This window comes from Cyprinodon tularosa, unplaced genomic scaffold (assembly GCF_016077235.1).
Source record: "Cyprinodon tularosa strain WSP-4 unplaced genomic scaffold, ASM1607723v1 ctg342, whole genome shotgun sequence".
NCBI classification, from domain to species: domain Eukaryota; kingdom Metazoa; phylum Chordata; class Actinopteri; order Cyprinodontiformes; family Cyprinodontidae; genus Cyprinodon; species Cyprinodon tularosa.
This window is the reverse complement of record NW_024039055.1, coordinates 466,920-494,110: the sequence shown is the minus strand read 5'-3', so window position 1 is coordinate 494,110 and position 27,191 is coordinate 466,920. Positions and strand designations below refer to the sequence as shown.

General features: G+C 39.4%; 1 protein-coding gene across 1 annotated transcript; it reads right to left on the bottom strand.

Annotated features, from left to right (window-relative positions):
• Window positions 1-74: 74 nt before the first annotated feature.
• Window positions 75-27,036, bottom strand: urb2 (URB2 ribosome biogenesis homolog). Its single transcript, XM_038294609.1, has 12 exons — window positions 26,990-27,036; window positions 26,529-26,659; window positions 24,444-24,620; window positions 23,318-24,354; window positions 21,948-22,086; window positions 19,127-21,530; window positions 18,522-18,682; window positions 17,039-17,149; window positions 14,316-14,558; window positions 10,204-10,300; window positions 9,286-9,419; window positions 75-1,352 (listed from the first exon to the last, which is right to left on the bottom strand). The coding sequence occupies exons 2-12, from the start codon at window positions 26,652-26,654 to the stop codon at window positions 1,155-1,157; spliced, it is 4,827 nt and encodes a 1,608-aa protein (XP_038150537.1). The 5' UTR covers window positions 26,655-26,659; window positions 26,990-27,036; the 3' UTR covers window positions 75-1,154.
• Window positions 27,037-27,191: the final 155 nt, after the last annotated feature.

Here is a 27,191-nt window from a genome sequence, read left to right as displayed (position 1 = left end):
AGAAGCTTTCAGGGGGTCTCAGAGTCGTTATTAGTGAAACCAAAACATATAGAAGAAGAAGACTTGAAAGAACAGACTTTTTATGAAGTTTTATTTTGAAAGACCTTAAAGTGTCATTTTATTTTCTGGCATTTTTCCACAACGTGGGTACATTTTATTTTTGTCACTAATGGTTGCTGAAAATCAAACCCGTTGCATTTATCCGTAAAATGTAGAAAAAGCTGACTGATTTTCTACATCATGTCTTCTAGAATAAACTGTCGTTTAAATAAATTTAAAAAATGGACAATGTTTCAATTTTTTTCTAAAGGAATGTCTAATTCTGCGCACATGACAACAATATCTTAAATAAACTCAAGCCTCGCTTTTGCTGACGTTCTTGAATGCTCAAGAGTTTGCAGGTGTGTGTGGTTTGCGCTGGCTTCCCTCTGCTTTCTGTTTCTGATGTTATTTCTTGATTTTAAGTGGTTGTCACACATGTTCTTATGCCTCCAGTTGTGTTGACAAAACTTGCAGAAAAGTTGCTCTCCAGATTCATAAAAATCATAGGGATATTATTCTGCCCTAAACTTTGCAATAAGTTTAACATTGTTTTATTTTCTGGTTGACTTCGGTTTTTCTGTGTGACTCGTTAACATTGCTGACCTTTTACCTGTCAATGTGGAAACATGAGCCTGCCACGCGTAAATATATATGGGGTCAGGCAGTGGACAAAAGAGCTAACATACATATTACTCCCTGCCCAAAAGAGTGAATTTCTTGAGATTCTGTGTTTAATATATTCTATTTTATTTGTTAAATTCCGCATCACAGTAATCATAGGGCCCTATCAGTGATTTGCAGTCTCAGCCTCACTGGTTACAGTGATGACTATATCAAAACTGATCTTTTTACACTAGTGAAGTCAAAATATTTGGATTGCAGCTCTATTCAAAAAGCACACAGATGACAGGACTGTAAGCCCTGCGGTTAAAGGGTTTATGGACGTTGAGAATTTGAACCGAAATGTGGTGACCCTGATTTTTGTCGACTGCTGTGCCTGAAGGAAAAATGAAAAAAAAAACTTAATGTCAAGTTTCAAAGTTTCCAGTCTTCAGTGACCTTTTCAACTTTTTGCAGATCATTCGTTTCTAATCATGTTTCATTTTGGTGACTCAGACTGTGTACTTGTCCTCTCCATGTCTCTGTGTTTTGTGGTAGTGAATGTAGTTGCTGTGCAGCTCGTTGAACACCTCTCTGACCCCCGCATTTAACCCGGCTCTCAGAAACTTGATATCCTGCTCCATGCACAGGTCCAGTATGCAGTAGATGCCTTCAGTCAGATGCAGCTTGATGTCTGGCCGCAGGGTAACCTGCAGAAGCAGAGAAGACAGATTATAGAAAGAGAAAATAGAGCAGAGGACCTCAGGAAGAAAAGGGAGGTTTACCCTTCATAAATCATATTAGAACTATACTAAATTGAAGTCTTATCTTCATGGTTATGCAGCCATTGCTCAACTATTAATGCTTCCTGAATTCATGGGGTTATAATTAGAAACTTTTCTACATTTTCTACGTAACGGACCAGTCAAAGTGGATCATTAAAGCACTTTTACAAACATCCAAAGGTTCAGTTAGCTCTGAAATATTTTATCGTGTGTTTTGTGAACAATTTTCTGGTCTTTTGACAGATGCTTAATTGGATTCAGGTCTGAGCTTTAACTAGGCCATTCCAACACCTAAACAGGCTTTGATCATTTTACAAAATGCAGTGGTTGCCCTTTAATAGAATATATATTAATATTTTGGTGCATTATGCAATGAAAGTTATTACAGACAAGTGTTTGGGTTCATCTTAATCATTATACAGTCATTATACATTTAATAATTGTATTTTCTTTCTCGGCTTTTATAGTCATTACACTGTCACAAGTACAGAGCAATGGAATTCACTCTCTGCATTTAACCCATACCCTTGGGGAGCATTGGGGTGCCATTTTGCAGCACCAGGGGAGCAGTTTGGGGTTAAGGGTCTTGCTCAGGGACCCTGAGTGTCAGTCTGTGGGAGTGGGGCTCAAACTCACAACCTCAGGATTCAAAGCTCTATGCCCTAACCACTAAGACGCCACTCAACTTCTTTTATGGACATAAAACTTGACTGAATAAATGCTAAACTTTGGTGGTTTAGTCTCCGCCAGTGACGCAGAGGTATTTAAAGGTAAAGATTTACGCCACTTCATTTTTTTCCAATGCATTGGTCATCCATAGTAGCCTTAATAAATCATTCTTGATAAATCAAGAAGTACAATAAAACAATTCTCCTTTAAATCACATAACCTCCACAGGTAAGGTATAATTATTTTGATTTAGAGAATTTAACATTACTAGCAAGAACCCTTCTTAAAAAAACTCAAAATGAGTCACTTATTTAAATAATTTTTCCCCTAAGTGTATATACATGTTCCAGAGTAGGGTAGGCCTACAGAACTGAGGAGAAGTTAATCATACAAGGGTTAGTAGGAAAGAAATTATCTGAAGAGGGGCCTCATGCACAGCAGAGTGCCCAGCTTTAACCTTAGAGGTTTGCAGCAGCTAGAAATCTTTAAATCTGCTACATACTTTTCTCTTCAAACCTCCTAATTTGCATGGAAATCTCCACATGGAAAAGACAGTCCCCATCTATAAATAAATATGTAAAGTAGTACAAATTCCTGGAAGGCCCTAACCATATGCATAAATTACCATGGTAACAATGTCCAACAAGGAACAAAAAAAGGAAAAAAACTATCAGATTCAAGGGTTATAAAACAAAGGTGGTGGTTTGAAGGCAATCCTATTTGGAATGAAGACTGAAATCCTGTGGAAATTATACAGACTATTTACAAATAGGCCAGAAACTGTTGATAACTTAATCTAAAAGATACTTCTAGTAAATTAACATTACCAAATAAACATCCCGGCCCGGGGTCTTTCTGCGTGGAGTTTGCATGTTCTCCTTTCGCATGCAGGGGCTCTCTCCGGGTACCCCGGCTTTCTCCCACAGTCCAAAAACATGGCTGTTAGGTTAATTGGCTTATCTAAATTCTCCTTAGGTGTGAGTGTGTGCATGAATGGTTGTTTTTCCTGTTTGTCTCTGTGTTGCCCTGAGATGGACTGGCGACCTCTCCAGGGTGTACCCCGCCTCTCTCCCATTGACTGCTGGAGATAGGCACCAGCACCCCTTGCGACCCCTTGGCCAGTGCACGTATCAGTCTTTCTCTAATCAGGTTATAGAAGCCTCTTGAAATCTCTTGCAACACGCTTCCTACGACTTCTAGTGAAGTGAAGTGCCTCAGCATGGCCAAATCTATGGTTCCACAATTCCAGGCAGCTTTACAAAGCAGTTTCTGACTCTGTGTGGTTGTTTACCCCTGATCCAGCTTTGAAATCATTACACTCACTTGTTAGCGTGCTGATCCTGTAACATGTTAAACTCTGAGTGCCGCTCTGACAGACCTCATGCATTTCCAAGGCCTCAGTGCACTGGTTAACTCTCATTTACATCTTGTTGTGAAACCGAAAAAAATACCACACACTTCCATGTAAAGTTGATTTCTGTACATCCTGAGTTTTGTGTGCAAAATTGCATCGTAAAGTTTTATTTTCTTCTATCAGCTCTAGATAAGGCATGAACCTCAGGAAAGACCTCTACAGTTTTATATTTTAATTTCCCAATAACGTTGTGCATATTCCTATTACATTTCCAATACTTAACAAGTCTTATATGGTTATATTTGCAAAGTACTTGAATAAACCTCTTGCTTTTAAGTCACACGATGTTTACATTGCAGAGTTAATTTTTAGCAGCCTTTACTACATAGGCTAAAGCTAGAGCCATTTTCTGTCTAATTTGTACATTAAATTCAGATCCTGCACTCCATATAAATGTGTGTAGGAGCAGAGGCGCTTTATTTCAGCAAGAAAACCACGGATGCAAAAACTGTTTTTCCTCCTGAGAGCAGAAAAACAATCAATTTGACTGATGAACCTTCCCAAGGATGGGAGCAGGACATTTAAAAGCTTCTGCTTATTCATCTCAGTTACCTTCACTCATCAGGTAAACAGGCGGCAAACCCTGTGATGAAGTGAGGAGCCGCCGCAGTTCTCAGACATTTGTCATACACGATGGCCGCTCTGAGCGGTTTCTGCTAAATGATTTCAACACAGAGGTTCCCCTTACAAAGGAAATGACCAGTTATTTGTCACCACAGCAAAACATCAGCTGACATGATGTTTAGCTTACAGAAATGCCTCATTATGCTATTAAGCTTGAGTCTGCTTCTCACAAGTGTGACTACAACTGGGTTTCCTGGTTTCTGTACATTTTATCATAACCCAGGTCCTCTGGGTGCTTTTGTTTTATATTTACGTACAAAGCCTTTTTTAAGGCTCCTTTTATTTAAATAAACTGGAGGAACGACCTGCTGCAATAAGGGAAAATCAGGACAGGAAAATCAGAAAAAATGTACAAAAATAATTTTTTTTATCTAAGAATATGAAAGGAATTACACTTTTAGTATGAATAAAACATGTGGCTTGATTTTACTTTTCAAAGGATTTCTGAAAATGATTGGAAGCACCAGATATTACTATTTTCATTAGTAATGAGGATAGTGTTTTTCTCCTCTTTTATCCATTACACATTTTAAATCAAATCAAATTCAAGTTAATACTTCCTATAAATATATAGATTCATAAATATACATTCATGCTTCTCAAAATGACAGATTCCACTCATTAAAATTAATTTCTAATCACTTAGTCTAGTTAATTTAATATGACACATAATATCGTCTCCTGTGGTCAATAAACAACCCCCCGAGAGGACAGGGAATTTTATTCAGTTTCTTCAACTTTTTAATCAGTTTTTTAATCCCTCCTACTAAGCATGAGGCAACAGTGGAGAGGAAGACTGATTTTTAACAGAAACAGTCATCCAGAAGAACAAGGGACTGTGTGAGCAGCTGTCTGCAGCCACCAACTGGGGATTTGAGAACATTTGCGTTAAAGTAAATATAAAGCATCGGAATCGTCCAAAGATGGGGGATCTGGAGTTAATAAGTAATGTCTATCTCATTTGTTTGTTCTGCTCCGCCACTGAGTCCAATCTGCACAGGTTAATTCAATCTGCAAATAGGACCACTTGGTTCAGTGGCTGGTCAGAACAAACATATGACAGAGATGAATTGCTGGCTCCGGGAGCTGGGAACTCACACGGTACGACTAAACCCTGCGATTAGTCATACAGTGTGAGCAGCAGCTGCGTGCAATGATTGAAAGAAAAAAAAAGAAAAATCGCAGTGTACGCCCGTCTTAAGAGTAGCTAATTACACATAATGCTGATGCTGGTACAGTGTCCTCTAAACAGTAGGTAGTGCAGCACATGACCAGTGGAAAAGTAATGAGGGAGATAAGAATCGTTTCACACACACCAAAAACAGCTGTGTTCCCCTTTCAAAACATTATTTCTCATCAACTTTATAGTTTCTTAGGTTTTAGATTGAGAGTAAAACCATTTACACCTTTTACACGCATGTATGTAAATGTATATATGCATACAATTTCAATTTGGTATATTTTTTTGTGAATTTTGGATCCAAAACAGAGAAGTTAAACAGTAAGAGTACTTAAGTTACTTTAAATGCAATTTGAGGGATAAGGGGTACGTGAAATAAGTTTTACTTCTTCATACCCCTTTTCAGACAATTAATAATCAATAATCATAAACGAATCAATAACCATGGTCAGAACTCAGGCCACATATAGTGGCAAGTTTTTTAAGTGGCACATTGAGTTTATTTTATTAGCTTCTGTCTATGTTCGAATTAATTATATTGATTTGGAACTGAAAATTTTATTCATTTTAATGTTCAACCTGTAACCAATCACGTTTTTATGTGGTACAAGGTTGTGTTTCAAATATTTTCTGAAATTGATTTACTATTTATTTATAATTTTTATTATTTATTGTCTGAAATAATTTTTTTTCATTCATTAATTGATTCACCTTTTGACCTTTTATGTAAAGTATATAAAACGTTAAGACTCTAATCAATGTGTATAATCTAACTTTATAACTCACAATTATTTTCTCTAAACCATACTCTGTTCATTATATATATAGATATATATATATATATATATATATATATATATATATATATATATATATATATATTAGTGCTGTCAAAATTATCGCGTTATTATCGCGTTAACGCGAGGCCATTTTAACGGCGATAATTTTTTTAACGTGAGATTAACGCTATGTGGTTTTATGGTACAATTTTCCAAGTGCATCCCGCTGCAGCCTGCGGGAAGGCGGGGCTATTTTCCCCCAGTGTATGCATTTCTCATAGGCTTCGAGAGCGGAGCTCCTCAAGGGAAAAAGACGCTCATACACTGGGTGACGCTAGTGCCTTTTCTTTAAGCCCCACAACCAACATACAAGTTGAGTGTCTGGTAACTAGTAGCAACCTGAAATACGCTGAGAAAACAGATTACTGAGGTGAAATGGAATCTGCTACGGCACTCTTGCTGTCTGTGTACGCTACAGGTCGGTATCGTGTGTGTGTGTGTGTGTGTGTGGGGGTGGGTGGGTGTGTCTGTGTGTGGGTGGGTGGGTGTGTCTGTGTGTGGGTGAGTGGGTGGGTGGGTGTGTGTTCTCATTTTTGTTAAGAGGCTGAAAAGTAACTTTCTAGAGCATAGACTACCTCCATCTAGTGATGTCGGTCTATTGATTTTGATGTATTGATTGAAAATTGTTCATTATTATCTTGGTTAATTAACATCTAATGTTAACTCTACTAAATTTTATAGCAGTAGGGTAAAATGCTTGTCTTTGTTCAAAAGACTGTATTAACTGTAAAGACTGTCTTTTACATCAGCCTGTTTTCAGGGCCTTTTTTTTGGCTACATATTTGTTATTTTTGGCATAAATCAGTATCTGTGACCTGTTTTCATTTTAAAAAAAAGAACATTGGCACAAACCTAGCCTGTATGTATTTTTTTGTATGTCATCGAGAGTATTTAAATGATTTTCAATCAGGAAAAAAATGTGCGATTAAAATGCGATTAATCGCGAGTTAACTCAGGCATTGATGCGATTAATCGCGATTAAAAAAATTTAATCGATTGACAGCACTAATATATATATATATATATATATATATATATATATATATATATATATACACTATATTGCCAAAAGTATTTGCTCACCCATCCAAATTATTGGAATCAGGTGTTCCAATCACTTCCATGGCCACAGGTGTATAAATTCAAGCACCTAGGCATGCAGACTGTTTTTACAAACATTTGTGAAAGAATGGGTCGCTCTCAGGAGCTCAGTGAATTCCAGCGTGGAACTGTGATAGGATGCCACCTGTGCAACAAATCCAGTCGTGAAATTTCCTCGCTCCTAAATATTCCACAGTCAACTGTCAGCTGTATTATAAGAAAATGGAAGTGTTTGGGAACGACAGCAACTCAGCCACGAAGTGGTAGGCCACGTAAACTGACGGAGCGGGGTCAGCGGATGCTGACGCGCATAGTGCGAAGAGGTCGCCAACTTTCTGCAGAGTCAATCACTACAGACCTCCAAACTTCATGTGGCCTTCAGATTAGCTCAAGAACAGTGCGCAGAGAGCTTCATGGAATGGGTTTCCATGGTCGAGCAGCTGCATCCAAGCCATACATCACCAAGTGCAATGCAAAGCGTCGGATGCGGTGGTGTAAAGCACGCCGCCACTGGACTCTAGAGCAGTGGAGACGCGTTCTCTGGAGTGACGAATCGCGCTTCTCCATCTGGCAATCTGATGGACGGGTCTGGGTTTGGCGGTTGCCAGGAGAACGGTACTTGTCTGACTGCATTGTGCCAAGTGTAAAGTTTGGTGGAGGGGGGATTATGGTGTGGGGTTGTTTTTCAGGAGCTGGGCTTGGCCCCTTAGTTCCAGTGAAAGGAACTCTGAATGCTTCAGCATACCAAGACATTTTGGACAATTCCATGCTCCCAACTTTGTGGGAACAGTTTGGAGCTGGCCCCTTCCTCTTCCAACATGACTGTGCACCAGTGCACAAAGCAAGGTCCATAAAGACATGGATGACAGAGTCTGGTGTGGATGAACTTGACTGGCCTGCACAGAGTCCTGACCTCAACCCGATAGAACACCTTTGGGATGAATTAGAGCGGAGACTGAGAGCCAGGCCTTCTCGTCCAACATCAGTGTGCGACCTCACAAATGCGCTTCTGGAAGAATGGTCAAAAATTCCCATAAACACACTCCTAAACCTTGTGGACAGCCTTCCCAGAAGAGTTGAAGCTGTTCCAGCTGCAAAGGGTGGACCGACGTCATATTGAACCCTATGGATTAGGAACGGGATGTCACTTAAGCTCATATGTGAGTCAAGGCAGGTGAGCAAATACTTTTGGCAATATAGTGTATATATATATATATATATAGTCTCCAGGTTCTATATTGAGGATTCACTGCAAGGCTGAATTAGAGTTTCGATAACAAAATAATTTAAACTTTATTGTGGAGGATTTTTAGATATTTCTAAACAAAAATACATTAAATTATTATTTTATTGCACGTTTGTGTTGAGATTAAATCAAGTTGCTTGAAATAAAAGCTACGTTTAAGACCAGTTAGCCTGCACTCGACTAATGACTTCTGAATGCTACACCTGGATTTGATTTGAAAACAGATCATTATATTACCGCCTGAAACATTTCCACTAATTATTTATTTCACCTCTTGGAACAACCCAGCTTTCTTTCTTGCAAGAGAAACCCTTTATAAAACATCATGTCTGCTTTTCTGGTCTGAAAAATGCTGATTCAGGGGTCCTTTTAAAAGCAGCCTGGCTGCAGACGGGAGCTGCACTCTGAACCCAGACATGACTCACTGGATGGAGGGAACATCCAGTCTTTTTAAGCTTCACTTTTGCACACCAAGTTACAGTAATCCTCCTCAATGACTTTTGTCAACATCTAGTTTGGCTGCTGGGAAATTTTCCCTTCTCTGTTATTTGTGCCTTTGGTTGTTCCGATGACCAGCCAAAATGTTGCCGTATTAAAACCTGTGTTTGTCACACTAACTTCTGCAGAAAATGGCTAAACATTAGATAATGCTGGCCTTGCACTGCATTATGACCTCATATATAGAGGTTAGTGCTACGTTGCACTCCTACTAAATTGAAAAACTTTATGGGAGGTAAATACTACTTAAAGCTAAATGAGACAGACACTGGTGGTTGAGGTCATACCTTCTGCAGCTCTGTGACGTATTGAGCCACAATAAAGGCTGGGAATGCAGTGAAGCTTTCAGGTGTGGCAGCAATGTGAGAGTACATCCTCTCTGCCAGTCTGGAGCACTGCAAATACACGTCACCATCCGCACCTGCAAAACACAGAGCCTGTATTGAATCGTAAACCAGTAGGAGAGCTTGTGTATTTGGCCAATGTAACTGAAGATTCCTGTTTTACCAGATTCCTTCGTTCTAAAGTAGATTCTATAGAGGATTTTGAAGAATAGAATGACACTGAACAGCTCAAACACAGCAGGTTCTATCATGAAGTCATCCAAAATAAAAACTATTTTTTTTTTAATAAGCTCTTTGAGTTTCAATAAGTACTTTGGTTGATGTGTAGAAAAGTACCCCTGTGGCTAATTACCCCAGAAGTTAGACCTGGTCTGTGTGAGTAAATCACTGCCAGCTGTTGTTTCAGATGATTAGAGATTAGATTATTCATTCCCCCTTGAAGATGTGATCTTTAATAGCTTTTTATCAAACACTTTTGTGTGAGAACCTCTGATTTACTGGTTGAATTAATTCTTTTTCCAAATGGCAACTGAGCATCTCTCTTTGATGGTGTAGGAGGAGAGCATTGCATCATTTCAGTTGTCTTTTTCATGGTTCTAATGTGTTAATCTGAAATGTTCTTGCAGGAACGTCTGCTGCTCTAACATGTCCAGACAAAGTAGAAAGCAAAGCAGCGTTAGAGTAGAAGGCAAACCAGGACGTTTACCAGCTTTAAAAACCATCACACTGATTCTGTTCCTCAAGTTGAATTGTAAGGTTGCTAATTGTTTTGATACAATATTTACTCTTGATTTTATTCCAGCCTCTCTTGAATAAAACATGAATACAACCCATTTATTTTCTACTTTAATGTCTCATCACCTGCGTCTGTGTCCCCTCTCTGCCGACCCTCCTGCATGATGGACGCCACCAGTCGATAGAAGACGTTTAAGAAGGACGGAGCTGCCTTGGAGATCACCTGGAGACAAGCAGGTATAGTACTGCAATCGTTAAGTGTATGGCTTCTACGTTATTAGGAAAGCGTTTTCCCCTTAAAATTTAAAAAAAAACTTTGGTTAAACAAAGAGATTAAGTTATGTTACTAAACATTAGTGGACTCTAGATAAAGTTTTACTTAAATGCTGTTTGGATGTAATGGCAGCATCAATGCTGGCTTGTAAACTGCGACTAAATTAAAATAAAATGGGGAATCATAGACTTGGACATTTAACAATGAAAGAAGCACAGACTAATAAAAAAAATGGAGTCCTGGTGGCAGTAATCTCACTAATTCATGGAGTAGACAGAGATAGATGGAAAACACAATGAGTTCTAAGCAGCCATGGACAGTAATCTGCATCAAGGCATACTGAGAGTTTAAATCTGCTGTCAGTCTCATTACTGTGGCTGTTGATGGATTAAAGTCATTTAAGTTTTAGTTTAAAGGAAAGTAACATAACAATACAGAACAGTGGTATTTATAGTCCAAATTATAATGTAAAAGTGTCATACTGGCCCAAATCTAGCTGGGAGCTCCTCTCCTCCAGGCCCTGCTCCAGTCCTGCTGTGGACAGATGGAGGTAAGGAGCAACAGGAAGAATGCAAACCAGGCAGGGATGAGGTCACCAGCCCAGGTTGGAGCTCATTACTGGTTTCCATTGACCTAAATGTGTTTCATGCCAACCCATCCACACCTCCCTTTATGCAGCCTCTAGCATTAGTCTCGCTCTGCCTCCTTACTTTTGCATCTTGGACCAGATCCTGTCCTTTGCCTCGATCCAGTCGAACACGTTAACCCATCATCTCTAGCTTCCTTCCTCATCTCCACAACATCCAAATGAAGCCGTCCCTCCTCCTCTTATGTTCTTTCTCATACAAACATCTGACAACATTTAACTGGTTCTTGGCCCACTTAATTCAAAGCAGCTTCCTTACTTCTCTTTTGCTCAGTCTGTAAGTCATTGTTTTTTTTTTTTTTTTTTTTTTTTTTTTTTTTTTTTTAATAACACAAAATATCATATAGATTTACAAAAAAAGTTATAATTTAGCCCAGAAAAAAAACGGAATATAAATGCGCTCATTTAGAGGAAAATGTTAAACAGCCAGAGATGCTGAAATTCGAACATCATGATGTACCATAATAGTGAGCTGCAATATCCTCTGGTTGGAGGCAACATTCCTATGTGGAGTATCCTGAGGGCTCAGTGGCAGCACAATCCACATTCATATCATATATTCAAAGCACCATTCACCTACACAGACTTCCAGCACATCAGCGCTAACAACTGGTTTTCTACAGGAAACTGCTTTTTCCTGTACTCAGAAAATCCCAAAGATCTCCTAAAAACTTAATGTTTAACTTTGTTTAAAAGCTGATATCTGTTTATTTACAGATGTTGTGTCTAATAAAAGTCTAGGCTCCACTACAAAACTTATAATGACGTTTTAATAATAATAATAATTGAACTTTATTGATCTCATACTGGAGAAATTCACCTGTGTATTTAACCCATCCCCTTGGGGAGCAGTGGGCTGCCACTGCTCGGTCCTGGGGAGCAGGGGGTTAAGGGTCTTGCAGTCTCTGGGAGTGGGGCTTGAACTCAAAACCTCTGGATTCCAAGCCCAATGCCCCAACCACTAGGCCACCCCTCCCCCACTGACAGTCTTGACAGAGAGGAGTGGTAAATACTTTTTATATTTGAGGAGGAAAGCTAGTTATACTCCCATTGCAGTGTGTCACAGTCAGCCTGTCGCAGATATTTTTGATGTATGGCCAATTTTGAAGCATGTTATTCCACGCCACAAGACAAGAGGGCCAATCAGGAACTAGCTGTGGGTCTAGATACAGCCAAGGGGGTGAGGAAGTGGTGGCAAGAAGAGCGTAGATCCAGGTGGAATAAGGGTCCCAGCTAGGGCTGCAACAACGAATCAATAAAATCGATAAAAATAGACTTTTAAAAGCGTTTAAAAGCAACGAATTTCATCATTGATTAGTTGTGTCGCGCGATTAATGCGTCATCCGCCGCTGTCGTCATTGCCGTGGGGCACCTCCCCCATCCCAACCCCGCTCCCGCAGGAGTCCCTCTCAGCGCTGCAGTCAGAGGATGTTTACCCTCAGCATCCAGACTGCAGATGAAGCGCGCATGCGCCGGGATTGACGGCGCAAATTGATCACAATAATTAAAATAGCCTGCGCTTTGTAAAGCGAAAAAAGTCGTAACAGGCAACTTTTGTATAAACAAATGAACATGGCATGGAAGCACCACTGTTATGATGCAGCACCTGAAAAGAAAACACGCTGGAGCCTTCGATGGCAGTGAAGAGAGCTGATCAGCAGGGTGAGTAACCATGTTTGTTTCATTTTAAAGTGGGGAAACGTAACGTTAGTTTCTCAGGTAGCTCATCTGATGCTTTTCTTACCTTGTTAGTAGGTTACAGACAGTGATAAGTTTGGCTACTTATTTTACTTTTAATTTCATTTGAATTAGCTTAAGCAGCGTTTATATTTTCTTTATAAATAAATTAATTTGCAAATTATGAGGGCAAGGCTTTTAAAGTTTAAATCTTCTGGCAAAGATAAAGTAAAGAAGATCCTGCAATTTATAGAAGTAAAGCAGAATAAAATCCAGCAAGATCAGTAATATGTCAATTAATTATCTGCCACATTCCCATGTAAATATCTGTCTTTGGAGGATGTGTTTTTTTAGCACCCCTAGTTCTCATTTTTATTCCAAATACAATTTATAATTTGAATCACAGGGCTATTTTTATCTCTATGGTTCTGTATTTTCTCAAGTAGCAACTTTAACTGCTATACTTTCCTGTCTTAAAAGGCAGAACTCTTCTAGTCTAAAAAAAAACTCATTGGTTGAAATGGGGACCTATTGTTTGAGCCCCTTAGGGGCTTTAAAAACAAAAATTCCTGTCTTTTTTGCGCTATATGAAACAAAGTAGCCTATATTTTGTGGATGTACAGCTACAATTCTCATGTAAGTTTGCATAGTTTTAACACAAACATTTATTTTTCATATTGCACCAGTACAGTTAATGAGCAGACTGTACTTGTGTGCTTGTTTGTTCTGTCTAAAATGTTTATTTTGGAATAAAGAGGTTAATATAAAAAATATTTTTTGTCCGATTCATCGATTAATCGAAAAAATAATCAGCCGATTCGTCGATTTAAGCCCTAGTCCCAGCATTCTCGCACACCTCGCTCTTCTAGCTGGTCCAAATTCATGAGTCGTTTTCCACAATGGCTGTCATACAAACAAAACAATCCAGTAAGGTCCCAAACAGGAAATGCGCATAGTGTAGTGCGGATGTAGATTTGCCCAATCAGATACCACTGTCTGCGGTCACCTACAGATTTGGAGAGGTAAAGCAGAGTGTCTGCAGCAGGGACATTTTGCATTCACTGGGACACATGCAGACGACCTGGTTTCTAAGTATAAATCAGCCTTTAATGTCAAGGCATCAGAAACAAAGCAGGAACAGTCTGAGGTAACAGAGTGAATCAATAAGGAGCTTCACTACCAACAGCTTCAACTCCATCCATTTTTCCATGGTGAGGAAAAACCGGTTTGCAACAAGCCAACCAAGCAAATATGCACTCATCAGGAGTTAGGCATATGAATACAGATAAAACTGTACAGAGTTCACAACAAGGTCAACATATAAATCCCCAGATCATCTGGTTCCTTGCACATTAAGGAGAGGTGTGATTTACAGCAGGGGGTAATATCGCAATAGACCACTGAAAAATATGTCAGCTCTGAGATAAAGCTTACGCCCTCGACACCTACAGCTCATGACTCCATGGTAAACCCTGCAGCGTGCAAAACCATTGTTATTTAAAGAAACATATGTTTCTGCTCCTTCACTATCACACCAGGAAGGCCTGGAAGTTTGTGACAACATTTGTTTTAGAGAGCTTCATTTCCCACATCTCACATCTAGTTTTATTCCTTAAAGTCAATAGATTTCTGTCTTTATACCTGAGGATGGCTCTTGATAAAAGCAAACAGCGCCTCGTGAATGGACAGGAATGCAGAGTGGTAAACGGTTGGGCTCAAGTGGTCTAAAGGCAGCGACTGCAGCGCTTCCAGGACCTGAATCACATGTTGCGGGTTGCCGATCAGTCCCTCGCCTTGGCGCAGCAATGATGTCAGGGATGTCACCGTGGGAACGGTAAAAGGAAGGGTCAGAGAGAGATCCTGACTGGACGATCTCACCAAGAACTGTAACACAGAAGGACACCAGAACTAAAATAAACATGAGACACAAACGTCCACAAAAAGTCAAGATTTTATTTTTTTTCACCCTCACTTAATTTGAAGAATGAATAGAAAAGCAAAAGCTTTTAACATTAAAAATAAAGACACTTAAAATGACATCTCTTGTGACTATCAGGTTAGTACATGCCAGAGAGATGTTAGTGAGTACAGCTGCTGTCATAGTTTCTTCCTTCCCACTGCAGGCAGTAAACTGGTGGCCTAAGAATACTGACAGTTATTTTTACAGTGTTATACCAAGAATTTGTGTGGTTTTACTTCAGTTTCAACCCCCCCAAAATTATACATATACAGCTTAAGTCTAATGCAACAAGACTCCTTCAGACTTTTTTTTTTTTTTTTTTTTTTGAGGTTTCTTACAGCACTAGTGGCTCGTTTCTTTTAAACAGTGGGCTCACAGGAAAGAGGGCATAAGAAAGGGGGGGGAGACATGCGGCTAAGGACCACAAGTCAGATTCAAACCGGGGTCGGCCACGTCGAGGACTAGGGCAGGCCTCCCTACAATGGTATGCATGCTAGCCACTGCACCATCGAAGCAATGCCTTTTTCAGACTCAGCAATAAAGTCTTAAAACAAAAAGCCTGATTTTAACAGATTCTAATCCATATTTCTAAACTGATCATTTGTTCCTAAAACGGAAGTTTGACTAACAAAGAAGAGCAGAAACAGCCCTGGCTTGATTAATCAACTCGAAATCATTAGTAGAATGTCTCCTATATTCATAAAAGGGAGCTGGCTTTCCTAAATAATGCAAACTAATCTTATTTTTCACATTTTTTGATTACATTTTACTAAAATAGAGAAAAACTATTAAAATTATAATTTCATCCCAATATTGACAAAGAAAACCATTGTAATATGTATTCCAAAAGGTAAGATAAATAACGAACAATTAAAAAAAAGTAGAGATAATATATTAAGTTTTTTTGATAAGATGATTAAAAACAATAATGAACAAAGCAAACATGGATCATCATGAAGCATCATTTAATACATTTTAATTACAAACATCCAGCATCATTATTCTAATTCTTATTGGTTTTAATGCCAGTATGTAACAAGGAAAATACTTAAAACATATAGGTATTTTTTTATTTTCTTTTTAAGGTGTTAGCCATACTTCTTCGTCATAGAAGCACTACGGACATTGACAAGCTCTGAGTCTTCATCCCTTATTCCTCACCATCTACACCGAAAAGTGTTTAGTCAAGATGTTGAAACTGATATATTTAGACATTTGTTTTTTGCGGAAAGGCAGTGAATCAGGAGGGTTCCTACAAACACTAACTGAAAAGAAGTGTCTTGAACTATGTTAATAAAAAAAGCTCACATCCCCTTAACTTTTAATGTCAGAATAAAATGGTTTTCAAACTGGTTTACAGCTCACTTTTGCAATCCATGCTCTGGTTAACCTCTTACACCCTAAGGGGGTATAAATAAATTTCTGCCTGACAAAAACACACAAAAGTAAATAACTTATAGCCTCACAGCTATTAGATTTAAGAAGAAACTTTTGGTACGTCTGTAAAGGTAAGATGTCATAGAATGGTTTTCTGGTGTCAGCACCATTGTTGCTTTGACCCTGCCTGAAATATTAGGGACAAAATACAAAATATTTTGCATTCTTTGAACCTCGCCAAAATTTTCTTTGAAATAAACATTGCAAAACACTACCAAAATATTATTTATAGCACAAAAAAGTAGTACAGACTTTCAAATCTAAATGTTGTGTAAAAATATACCAAATTTGGACTCAATCAGATGAATCATATTTATTTTAGAATGGTATTAGTGAGAAATTTCTTAGGCGGAGAGGCCAGTTTGGCACATTTATCCATAAATGTCACCAAACTGTGCCAAATATGTTTTTTACATCAATACTGGGGGTTTGGTAAAATTACGAGGTCATGTAGCAGCTGGACCCGCCGGTGGGTCCGTAGGGTTCAAGGGGTTAAAAATCTCCTCCTGGTACAGTCTTATTACAGTTATCTTTAAATCAAAATGTCATGAATTATAAACCAGTTCTGTTAAAAGCTCCCTATGAAAGCTCTGCAAGGCCTCGGTGGTCAGAAAAGCTACTTGGCCACAGCAGATTGCCACAATCTCTCCATGTTTGATTGTTACCTCATTTACTACCTAATGAAACCAAAGAGTCTTGTGGTTGAGCTCACATAATTACAACAGACCACACATTCAGAGAGTTCAATTTAAAAGGCTTCTTACAAAGATGACCTGTGCTGCTTTGTAACCCAGTACATAAAACTGACTCCTGAGCTACACAGTGTTCAAGCTTCTCATCTTTTATGTGGATGGTGTCAGTCTGCAGGCTTGGTTCTCTCACACAGTTAGTAGCCTGCATCACTGCTTTAGGCTTTTTTCGTCTAAGAAGCTGGACTTAAGGTGCATGAGTGGGATGTTTTCCCTACCACCATGGCAGAAATGATCTGCGGAGCGATGAGCCACAGAGCTTTGGAGCAGGTCTCTGGTAGCGGACAGCTGGACAGCAGCTTAACAGTGATTACAGCTGAGAGCACCTCCTGCAAAACAGCACAAAAAGCAAAGTCAGGGGAAAGTTTTAATGCAACTTTTGGTCAGAATATAGAGATGTTTGAATTAAAACAAACAAAATAAACATTCTAATAAAAATGTCAAAGTGGAAGGACCATAAACATTAAAATTATAAATGCAATAAAATTCTGGTAAAGAAGAGAAAGTAAAATTTAAACCTGTTATTGTTCTGTGAAAGGGAAAAAGTTTAATACATTGCCCAAACTAGAGCTCTGAACATCTCCTGTTAGAGATGCCACCAAGCTCTCAACAGAGCATGCATCTATTGATCCCACATGTTTCCAACAGTACTCACAGCTCTTGAACTATTTAAATACTTCATTTCACTAGGTTTTTATGCTACAGAAAAAACCCAAGATGGGGGAAACTGTTAAATGGAACTAAATAAACATCTAAATACTGTCCATTATATTATATGACTGAAGTAATGAATTTCTTAATTGTGGTTGATAAATTAATGTAATATTTGTCAACTAATTCAGAAACCAATGAATTGTTAACTGAAGTATAAAGAATAACATAGGTGTGGACACTTAATCATCATTGCAATATATTCAAAATATGAAACATTAAAAATTTATATCCTTGTGATAAGTGAAGAGGAACATTTTGGCAAACTCCCTAGCATTAGTCTAAAAGGCTGAAAGAACAATCCAATCAGAGCAAAAATGAAGCCAAAAAAACAAAAAAAACAACAACTAGTATTTAGGATGAAAAACAGCCTTTACCTTCAGCTGTTCCATCCCGAACACCTGAAGTGTCATTTCTGAGCATGGAGTTGAGTTTTCTCCCCGTTTTACTGATTTATAATCTATTTAAAATGTTCAAGATTATTTTTCAGTTAGAGAGCCTGTTTATTAAACTATTTTAGTTTGAGATAAATATATATCATTTTAGATTAATCTGAAAATATTGTCACTAGAATAGGCAACTACCAAAACTATATTATATTAGAAATAAAGTTTATCTTTCACTGGATCCAAGTAGAAGGCAGCAAGATATTACATTAACTGTGTTTCAAAGTAAGGAAGGTGTGTGCAGCATACTACACAGTCTAAGTTTGTTTTATGCTTCGCATGAATATTAGAAAGTTTAAAGCCCATCTGATTAGAGCACCTTCCTCTAAATATTTGATTGCTCATAGCAAGACAAATAAATCTGTAACTTCAGCACCACTGAATTTGGAATGAGGAAAAAGTTCAAGCTAACTAACTGCATTAAGATGTAGAAAACAGAAGCTTTAATACAAGAAATTACAGATAGCAGGAATATTTAAAAGCACATTAATTCAGGTGAAGAACATATTTGATCTTACATTAAAAGCAGCACTCCTGGTCTCACCTTCCAGTTTCCTGCCCTCAGCTTGCTGACATCTAGACCGTCTCTGATCATCAGCAGAAGCATGTTGAACTGCCTTGTGGTATTTTTCTCCACAAGGTGGCGTAGCAGCTCCTGTACTGCTGGCTCCAGCTCAGCAGCGTCAGTCAATGACAGCCAAGGAGCTAAAAGCAAGTAATGTTATTTTCAGCTCATCTTTATACAATTCTAAACAACTGAGTGGACGACAGTGAGATCTTGTCTTATTTCACAAAAATAAAACTCAATGCTTTAATTGGCTTTAAAAATGCAACAAGATGGACATTTGTTTTTAAATCTAAAAGAATTTCATCCTTTTACAAGTTTAATTTTCCTTTTTTACTTATTCTGACCTATAAAAAGACCAGGTGATATTTGCTAAATCTGTGGTTTTCATTAGAAGTAAAAAAAAAAAAAATAGAACAGTAATAACAAGTAAATGGGAAATCTTAAAAAAAAACTAAATGGATAAAATGTTGTGACACAAATTGAGACCATATGAGTTAAGCGGCTGATAATCAAAGAAGAGCCTTCAACTGTTAATATCATTCTACATAATAAGCTTATATTTGACTGTTTTGTCTGTTTACCTTTCAGGAGTTGGTTCACGTTCTGTATTATCTGAACATAGAGCTCCTCCATCTCCTCTCCTTGCTCCCTCTCCTCTCCCATCTTCTCGTTTGCTTTATAAAAAGCTGACAGGAAGCGTAGCGAGCAGACCAGGAAGTCCATGGGCCTCGAGGCTGAACTCATTTCTCTCAGGATCTGCTGGCAGATGGCCTGATAAAGGTTCATGTGAGTCAGGGCTGTCTGCTTGTTCTTCAGCTGCGCCTCCAGCACAGCCAGTTCACACTGCAGCATCACCGTCACAACTTCCACAATAAAGGCTTGGCCGAGGGCGCAGTGTGGTTGGGTTACAGCTTTGGAAGAGAACCTTTGAGACTTTAAGGCTGACTCGAGAGTTGGTCCAAGTAAAGATGTTGTCCTCCTGAGGATTTCTGTTAAAGTCTGATCTATTGCCTTGTTTCTTCCCAAGTTAGACATCATTGTTTGAGAGAAGGAGGTCAGAGAGGCCAGGAGAATATGGACAGACAACATGGATACTTCAGAGCTTAGCTGCTTATTTTGCCTGCTCACTATTTCCTTACTGGTCACATAAGAAGCAAACTGGTCCAGGTTGAGTCTAATGCTGCTATTTCTGGTTATAATCAGCTGCACCAATGATTTAATGAAGCCCTGTGCAGCGCTGACTAGATCCAGCCAATCAGAGCTGATTGAGGCCTCTGGTTTTCTGCAGCTGCTGTGCCACAGGAGAGATGACAGAGCCGTCTGCAGAAGGGTGCCCCCATGAATGAGCTTTAAAATACCTGGGAAGCCGTTTCCCTCCAGGAGGCATGTCAGAGTTCGGAGCAGCTTCCCGAAGAACCGAGGATCACCCCCAGATTCAAGAGGCCCTACAACCGTCTGCTCGGTCTGCATGGAGGTAAACACAAAGAAGAGGAGAAGAAAGATGGAGGAAAGATCCTCAGCGTTCATCCCGTCAGGATTTAGGTTTGTTAAGATCTGGATCAGGTTGAGGAGCTCCTTGGTTTGAGAGTCTGTCAGCAGCACCAATGCCTCTCCAGCTTTAGGAGCGGCAGTGATATCTTTAACTATGGCCTCCATTATCGTCAGGGAGAAAACACGCCGGCAAACATTATTCTCTGATGGAACAGATCCAGCTTCTTTCTCATAAACCATCAGAAACGAAGGAAGGGCTTTGGCTGAACGTCCAGCTCTGAGCACACCTACAATCCTCTGAGCGATGGAGCGAACTGTAGCAGAGAACAGAGACGGCAGCTCTGGAAATACTTTGCTCACAGCAAGCTGAGACGATATGGAGGAGAAACTCAGATTTCCAGGAAGCTGATCGTCGACTCTCTCCAGGTCTCCGTGCATCAACGAGCCCACCAACAAATGCGCTATGTGGCTGATGTCATCCTCGCTCAGATGGAGACACAGCACAGGTAAATTAGACACAACGACGAACCAATATGCAGCAGGGTACGTTCTACCATCTACGCTGCATATCTGACCGTCCCACTCCTGCTCTTCGACAGGTCCACCCTCCATCTCTACGATAAACCGGACTGCCTTCTTTAGTAGGGCGGTGGTGCTGCTTTCACCCAGTAAAGCGTTATCCAGTAAAACCTTCTTGATCTGCTGCAGAGTGAGGAGCTTCAGCAGCAAACGACTCATGGGGCTGCAGGATGGAGACGAGTGGAGACGTGTTGGTACGAAAGCACCTGATATAAGATCTCCAATGTGGGTTAGAATAGGTGATGCTACAGACTCTTCGTCAGTGGACGTCAGGAATGAGTCCACAGTCGTGTATTTGCTGCAGTGGATGTGGAAAAGAACGTCCACCTCCACCCAGGTATATCTGAGCAGGAGAGCGGCCTCCTGGGTCCTCTGTTCCCAGAGGGATGCTTTCAACGCTTTCTTTTTTCCTTTCTTTGGGGTCTTCAGAGCAGAAGTGTCATTTGAATTTAAAGACAGATGAAGAAGGTCTTTAATAGGCTGCTGCATCTCCTCCATAAAGGCTTTGCTCTGCCTGATGAGAAGAATCGGAGAAGAATTATCCAGAGTTTTCAGGTTAAACAAAACCACATGAAGCAGCTGACAGAGACTGGACAGTTTCAGAGATGCTGCTTCTCTCTCTTGCCATCGGTCTCCTCCATCTATCTCCATCGCTTCTCCGTCTCCTTTCTCCTTCACCAAGTCTGGCAGTAAATTGGTCCTGATGTTCTGCAGCACTAAAGAACAGATTTCCAGGACCTGAGAAGGCGATGAGTCCAGAAGGCAAGTCCTGAGAGAAGCTGATATGCCCTCTGGGAGCAGAGGAGGGCGGTGCTCATCCAGAGCTGGCTTGCAGATCGCTGAGAGGAGCGAAGAGAAGAGGTGAGGCAGCTGACGGAGCTTAGTGTAGGTCTGGAGGAGACTGCACACCATGAGCTGGTCAGAAAAAAAGAAGAGAGGTTACTTTAAATAAATACATTTTGCCTCTGGTATAGAATATCTCCCAGACTGTAGAATATGAAAAGGAATATTATACACAAATTTCTAAAGTAAATAGTTTAAATTTTAGCAACTTTATTTTGTTTGAAAAATTATTTGTTTCACACTTTGGACCCAGTTTAAGAACCTAAACCCCAGTAAAACCAGACTTTAAAGAAAAAGAGACCTGTTCTGTCTTTTTATGGGTGCAGATAGTCAACAGGTAACAAAACAAAATAATGAACAGTGAAATGTTAAGATCTAGGTATAACTCAGCAGAATAATATAATCTAATTTCTCTAAAGCAATGTAAGATATTGACTGAGGCTTTTTACATCTGTCCTTTTAGGAAGGGAAGAAGGAAAAAGATCTAACCTGTCTTGCCCGCTTCACGTTAGCCTCCATGTTCCCAGCGTCTACCCACGCAGAGGACAGAAGCTGCTCCAAGTCTGGCTCAAGAATCAGATGGTTGAGACTTAAAAGTGCCTTTAAACACCGGTACCAGGAAGGGATGCTGCAATTCAAAACAGGCATATTTTTTATGCATTAAAATCAATGTTGAGACTCAAACTAGTTATAAACATAAAAACACACAGATGTGTCTAAATAAAGTTGGAAACTATTTCTAAGTTAAATATTTCAATTAACCCAAGAATTAGCCTAATATATAATATCTTTAAAACACATATCAAATGTTCTGTGTCTCTAATGTGTGCCATAACAATGTCATATGATTTCAATGTGAGGTTTAGCCAAGGAAAGTCTACACTCTCTGGTTGAGGATGGGGAAACAACAGGTACAGCTCATACCTTAAGCGACATCTCTGATAGTTTTTGAAACGCCGACTCTTAACTGTGCATTGCATCAAGTTTCCCCTCCAGGCTGCTTTTATCCATATTACCTGTTCATTTTTTTCACGTTTTTCTTCCAATTAACTTTCCCTTAAAGTGACATTATATATGCTTTTACTGAAAAATATCTTTAAAATTGCCTTTTTATTTGACCCTTCATGACTTAAACATGGTTTGATGTGGTTGATGGTTTGATGAGCGAACTGACACCTCAGTGGTTCAGTGTCGATGCATCTATATGCATGTAGCATATTTTCGTTAATTTAATTCAGGTCAGAAATTCCCAAGCTGTTTGGCGGATGTGACGTCAAGTACGTCCATGTTGAATGGGTCCAATCTAGCAAACAATCGAAGCATACATTCAAGGTGGATTTTGTGGATACTAAGAAGCGACCGGCATCCAAGATAAACTCAGACACCAATGGTAAATGGCTTTTTTCACCTTAACTTTAGTAAAGTGAAAAAAGTACAAAGAAAACAGCCAATTTGTTCAGTACGAGAGAAAGAAGAAGAGTGCTGCAGTTCTTTTTTTTTGCCACAGTTGGCAGTATCATTAGGAAATTGCCTCTTTAACATGTTTGATGCATTGCTCTGTGCTCATCTTCAAGTTATAGCATTTTAAACAAATAGCTTGGTGAACATCTGTCCAATCAGGAGCGTTCATTTTTTTTGCCTGGATCATTTTTGTTATGTCATGATTAATGACTGATCTTTGGGTTTTCATTAGCTGTAAACTATAAACATTCATTTTAACAGCAATAAACACCTGACATGCATCACTCTGTATGTAATGAATTCATATGGTAAATAAATTAACTTATTTAAATGTATTGAGATGAAGCTGTATTACAAACTAAACCAGTTTAAATATTTCAACCATTTGATTATTTTACCTTGGCTGAGCTTTATTAAGGAGTGTTTGAGCCACGGTTCTGTAAAAAATGAGCTGTACTTCTCCATGTCTTATCCTGTCTGCAGCAATGTTATAGATATCTGCTGCCAGAGCCTGGTTAAACAGAGACTCCAAAGCCTGCAGAGTCTGGCTCCAGGAGGAAACTGGCACAGGTTTCTTCTCATGGGGAACAGAGATTCCATCAGCCTTAAGATCCAACATCGCTACCAGTCTGGCCAGAAAATAGAAACACAACATCCTCTGCTCCTCCTCGCTTTGCCCTTTTCCATTCCCGTAGCTTTCCAGAAAAAATTTGAACATCAAGGACAAAGTGTCAGACTTCACAGGGTAGCACAGAGATGGTTCACAGTAATCCTGGGCATTCAGTTTAGAAAGCAAAGCACTGACAGGCATCAGGGGCCCCTTCATCCCACCAGAACCACGTTTCCCAGAGTCCTCTTTGGTTTGAAGGAGTTCCGTTTTGTAGGATGCCAGCTGCTCGGAGGAGAACAGAGATAACTGGAGGATGGATTCGATCTTGTTGCGGACATCTCTGCGTAGCTGCTGACGGATATGGAGGTGCGTGTAGGGAGCAAAGTCTTGAGAGGTCAGCAGGTATCTGAGCAACACTAAAGGCTGGATAAGCTGGTTGGTGACCAGGTTGAAGACTCTGTTCGGGTTGGCTTGTTGTCGCTGCACTGATATATAACAGGAGAGTACCTGAAGCAGGACTTCAAACAGATTAGCTGAGGTCTTTTTCTTCTTGGGTTCCTCAATGGTCTCCATATTGGCATCAGGTTCAGGCTGAAGATTTTCCATTTTAGTATCTTTTTTGCGCTCTATGGGTGTATGCTTCTGTATCTCATGGCAGGCCACCAAGCAGAACTTGGCCAGCAAACTGACCATCAGTTCATACTTTGTGGTAAATACAGATGAAAGGGCGGGAGACGAAAGAATCCCCCGACAGACACTCAGCACGGTGGTAAAATACGCTGGCTGTCGACCATCTGTACAGTCCTGCAGGTGGTCCAGCAGCAACTAATCAAAACCAGAAGAGAAGAAGCATTAAGGCACTGAAGTAGAAAAAAAGCATCACTCTTGGTGTTCAAATGAAACAACTTCCACACCTGCGCCATGTTGAGCCTCAGAGTTACGGTCTTTCCCTCTTTGAAGAATGAATGAAGCTTCCGACTGTGAACTACCTCATCCAGATAGCACCATAAGCCTTCCAAGACATCCTGTGACAGCTCCACCTTCTTACTGTGCCAGCCTGTCAGGGCATGACTGCACCAGTCCAACAAAACCTGCATTCAAATCAGATCAAGACAGAAAAAGATGAGAACAAGCAAAAAAAAAAAAAAGTGGTTACAATCAAACTGAACCACGATGGCTGCCTTGATAACAAAGCTCTTAAGTCAATTTTAACAAAGGCATCTTAATAAATTTGAATATTGTTTTGATAACTTACATCACATAAAACATCTAACAGTTTAAATCTTGGAATAGTAGGTCATGGTCTCAGGATAATGGAAAGGACTGTTGACCTGGAAGAATCTAGGTTACTTTAGGGAAGGAGATAATTTTCCAGTGAGGGATCATTTACAAAGCTCTGTCATTGTTCAATTGTGTTTTATAAAATCCAAAGTCCCCACGTTAACACTACCAATAAACTTTAGAGCACTTCATTCTTGGCCATGCCAAAGGTACCAGTAACTAATGACTTGAACCTCATTAAGAATCTGTATAATATTAAGATGAGAGACATCAGACCTAATGATGTAGATAAGATGGAGGCTGCTGTTAACACAACCTGCACTGCATACCCTGCATGTATTTAGATACGTCTCTGTTCCAGAACATCTGGTTAAAATTATGGCTGCTCCTCTGCAATCAAGTGCTGTAGAAGCTTGCTGATCGTCTATTCTTTTCTGGTGTGATGCGACAAGGAAACACCTCAATCATACAGAACAGTTATTCGAATCCATAACATTGCAGTGATGCAGTAACGCATGTAAGTAACCTACGAAAACTAAAGAAAACGTGTTTATACTGTGTAGTTCTTCAATTGGCAAACCATAAGCCATAAAAAGTAAAATTAATAGGATTATTTTTCTAAATAGATGCATTTGTCTGTCTATCTATAGATATTCAATATCTGAAATCTTCTGATTGTATTCTAGTGTTTTGATTGCAGCTAAATGTATTGTATAATGTCCCTTGTTAGGATAATTATCATAGAAGATGTGTGAGTTTATCACACCTTGGTACTGTCTGCCTGTTGCGCGTCAGAACTGATGTTTTAATCTAAGTAGGACAGTTCCTCTCTCTGGATATACAGTTATAATCTTGACTCTGTGGATGGCAAAAATTTGGAAATGGAATGAGAGCGGTGTGCTTCAGCTAAGAACGTAGTGTAATATTTTGATAAGGATGGGGCCATGGATGTCTAATCATCTGCTAACTTGTGATGTAAAATAAGATGATGTTGCAGACTGGAGATGTATAAAATGCCTTTTTAACTGTTAATCGGAGCCACTTCCTGAGAGGTGAGCTCAGAGGTGAGCAGCTGCCTTCTGTACATTCTAAGCCATTTTTCATATCTGAGTAAGATTACAATTTCTACCAGAATCTGTTGTCAAGTCTCCTGGTTATTTAATACATATAAGTTATGAGGTGTTATTTAAAGAGTTTGTTACGATTGATCTCTTTTCAGGGAAAAGAAACGGAGATAGAGACACAGGGTGCATACACAGAGCCAACTTTAACAAATGGTGTGTCCGCCCAAACCTGAACAAGTTGTATCACTCAAGGAGAGCCACTGATGGACCAGCCACACAGCTACACAGAGGTGAGGAGACTCCCTTTAAATATCTCAAATTTTTTAGGGGGATCTTTTCCAGGTACAGTGAGCTTTGGGTCTAATAAACACTAATAAACACTAGATATGTAATATTTTAGAATGGGGTTTAAATAATATCAAAATGAAATAGATCTGTCTGAGTTTAAAGTTCCTGGGGTTGAATCAGGGCAGGAGGACTGGGAACAATTTGTGGCTTTGGAGCAGGCAGGTCCACCTGATATTGATGAAATGACAGGAAAAGCCATAAATAGTAACAACCCTTTCTTGTGACAGTGCTTGCACACTGTTTATGAAGTGTTTCTGTTTTTCCTCCTATCTTTAACACCCTTTATAAACATGTTACGACTTTTACCTGTTCTTTGTTGGGCAGCACACACTGGGAGGACATCCACGCAAACCGGGCTAACTTCAGCCTGTCTTCCCATGAAGTCTGCGGACTCTTCAGCTTCAGATGGATACCTGAGTAAATGGCAGCCATGGCCGCTGCAAGACAGAAACCAGGGGGAAGTTAGTTCAATAAGAGATGGAAACCATCTCCAAATCAGGGGGCAAACAACTATGAGCTGGTAATATATCTAAGAAACCAGTAAAACAGTTCTAAAGTAAACATAAGCTAAGTAATACAATGTCATTTCGTATAAACTGAAACGAGAGTTTAAGCGCGCGTGCTTTAAGGCTAACTGCTAGCTTACTTTAAGTGACAAATATGATACTTAAAACCGCCCTAACAGAAAGCGTAGCGGAATAATCATCAATATTTAATTTATCTAGTTTATAGCCTTTAAATTCCCCGATAATATTAGAGTTTGTTACCCGCACGTGTCTTCCGTCTATTCTGATTGGCACGACTAGGAGGTAGGCTCGACTAGTCAAGTGTCAATGTCATCAATCGGTATTTTTTTTTTTTTAGGTTTTATTTTTATTTTATTTTATTTTTATTTATTTATTTTATTTTTTTTTTTTTTTTTTGGGGGGGGGGGGGGGAAAGATTAATGAAAATAAAATATGAATTTAT

Bases quoted from the DNA above. Each gene is read 5' to 3' on its own strand.
- urb2 (XM_038294609.1), bottom strand. From the start codon at position 26,654: ATGGCTGCCATTTACTCAGGTATCCATCTGAAGCTGAAGAGTCCGCAG. The intron at 24,621-26,528 runs GTAAAAGTCGTA...ATTTGAATGCAG, and splicing joins TGCTGCCCAACAAAGAACAG to GTTTTGTTGGACTGGTGCAG. The intron at 17,150-18,521 runs GTGAGACCAGGA...GCTGTTTTGCAG, and splicing joins TGAGGGCAGGAAACTGGAAG to GAGGTGCTCTCAGCTGTAAT.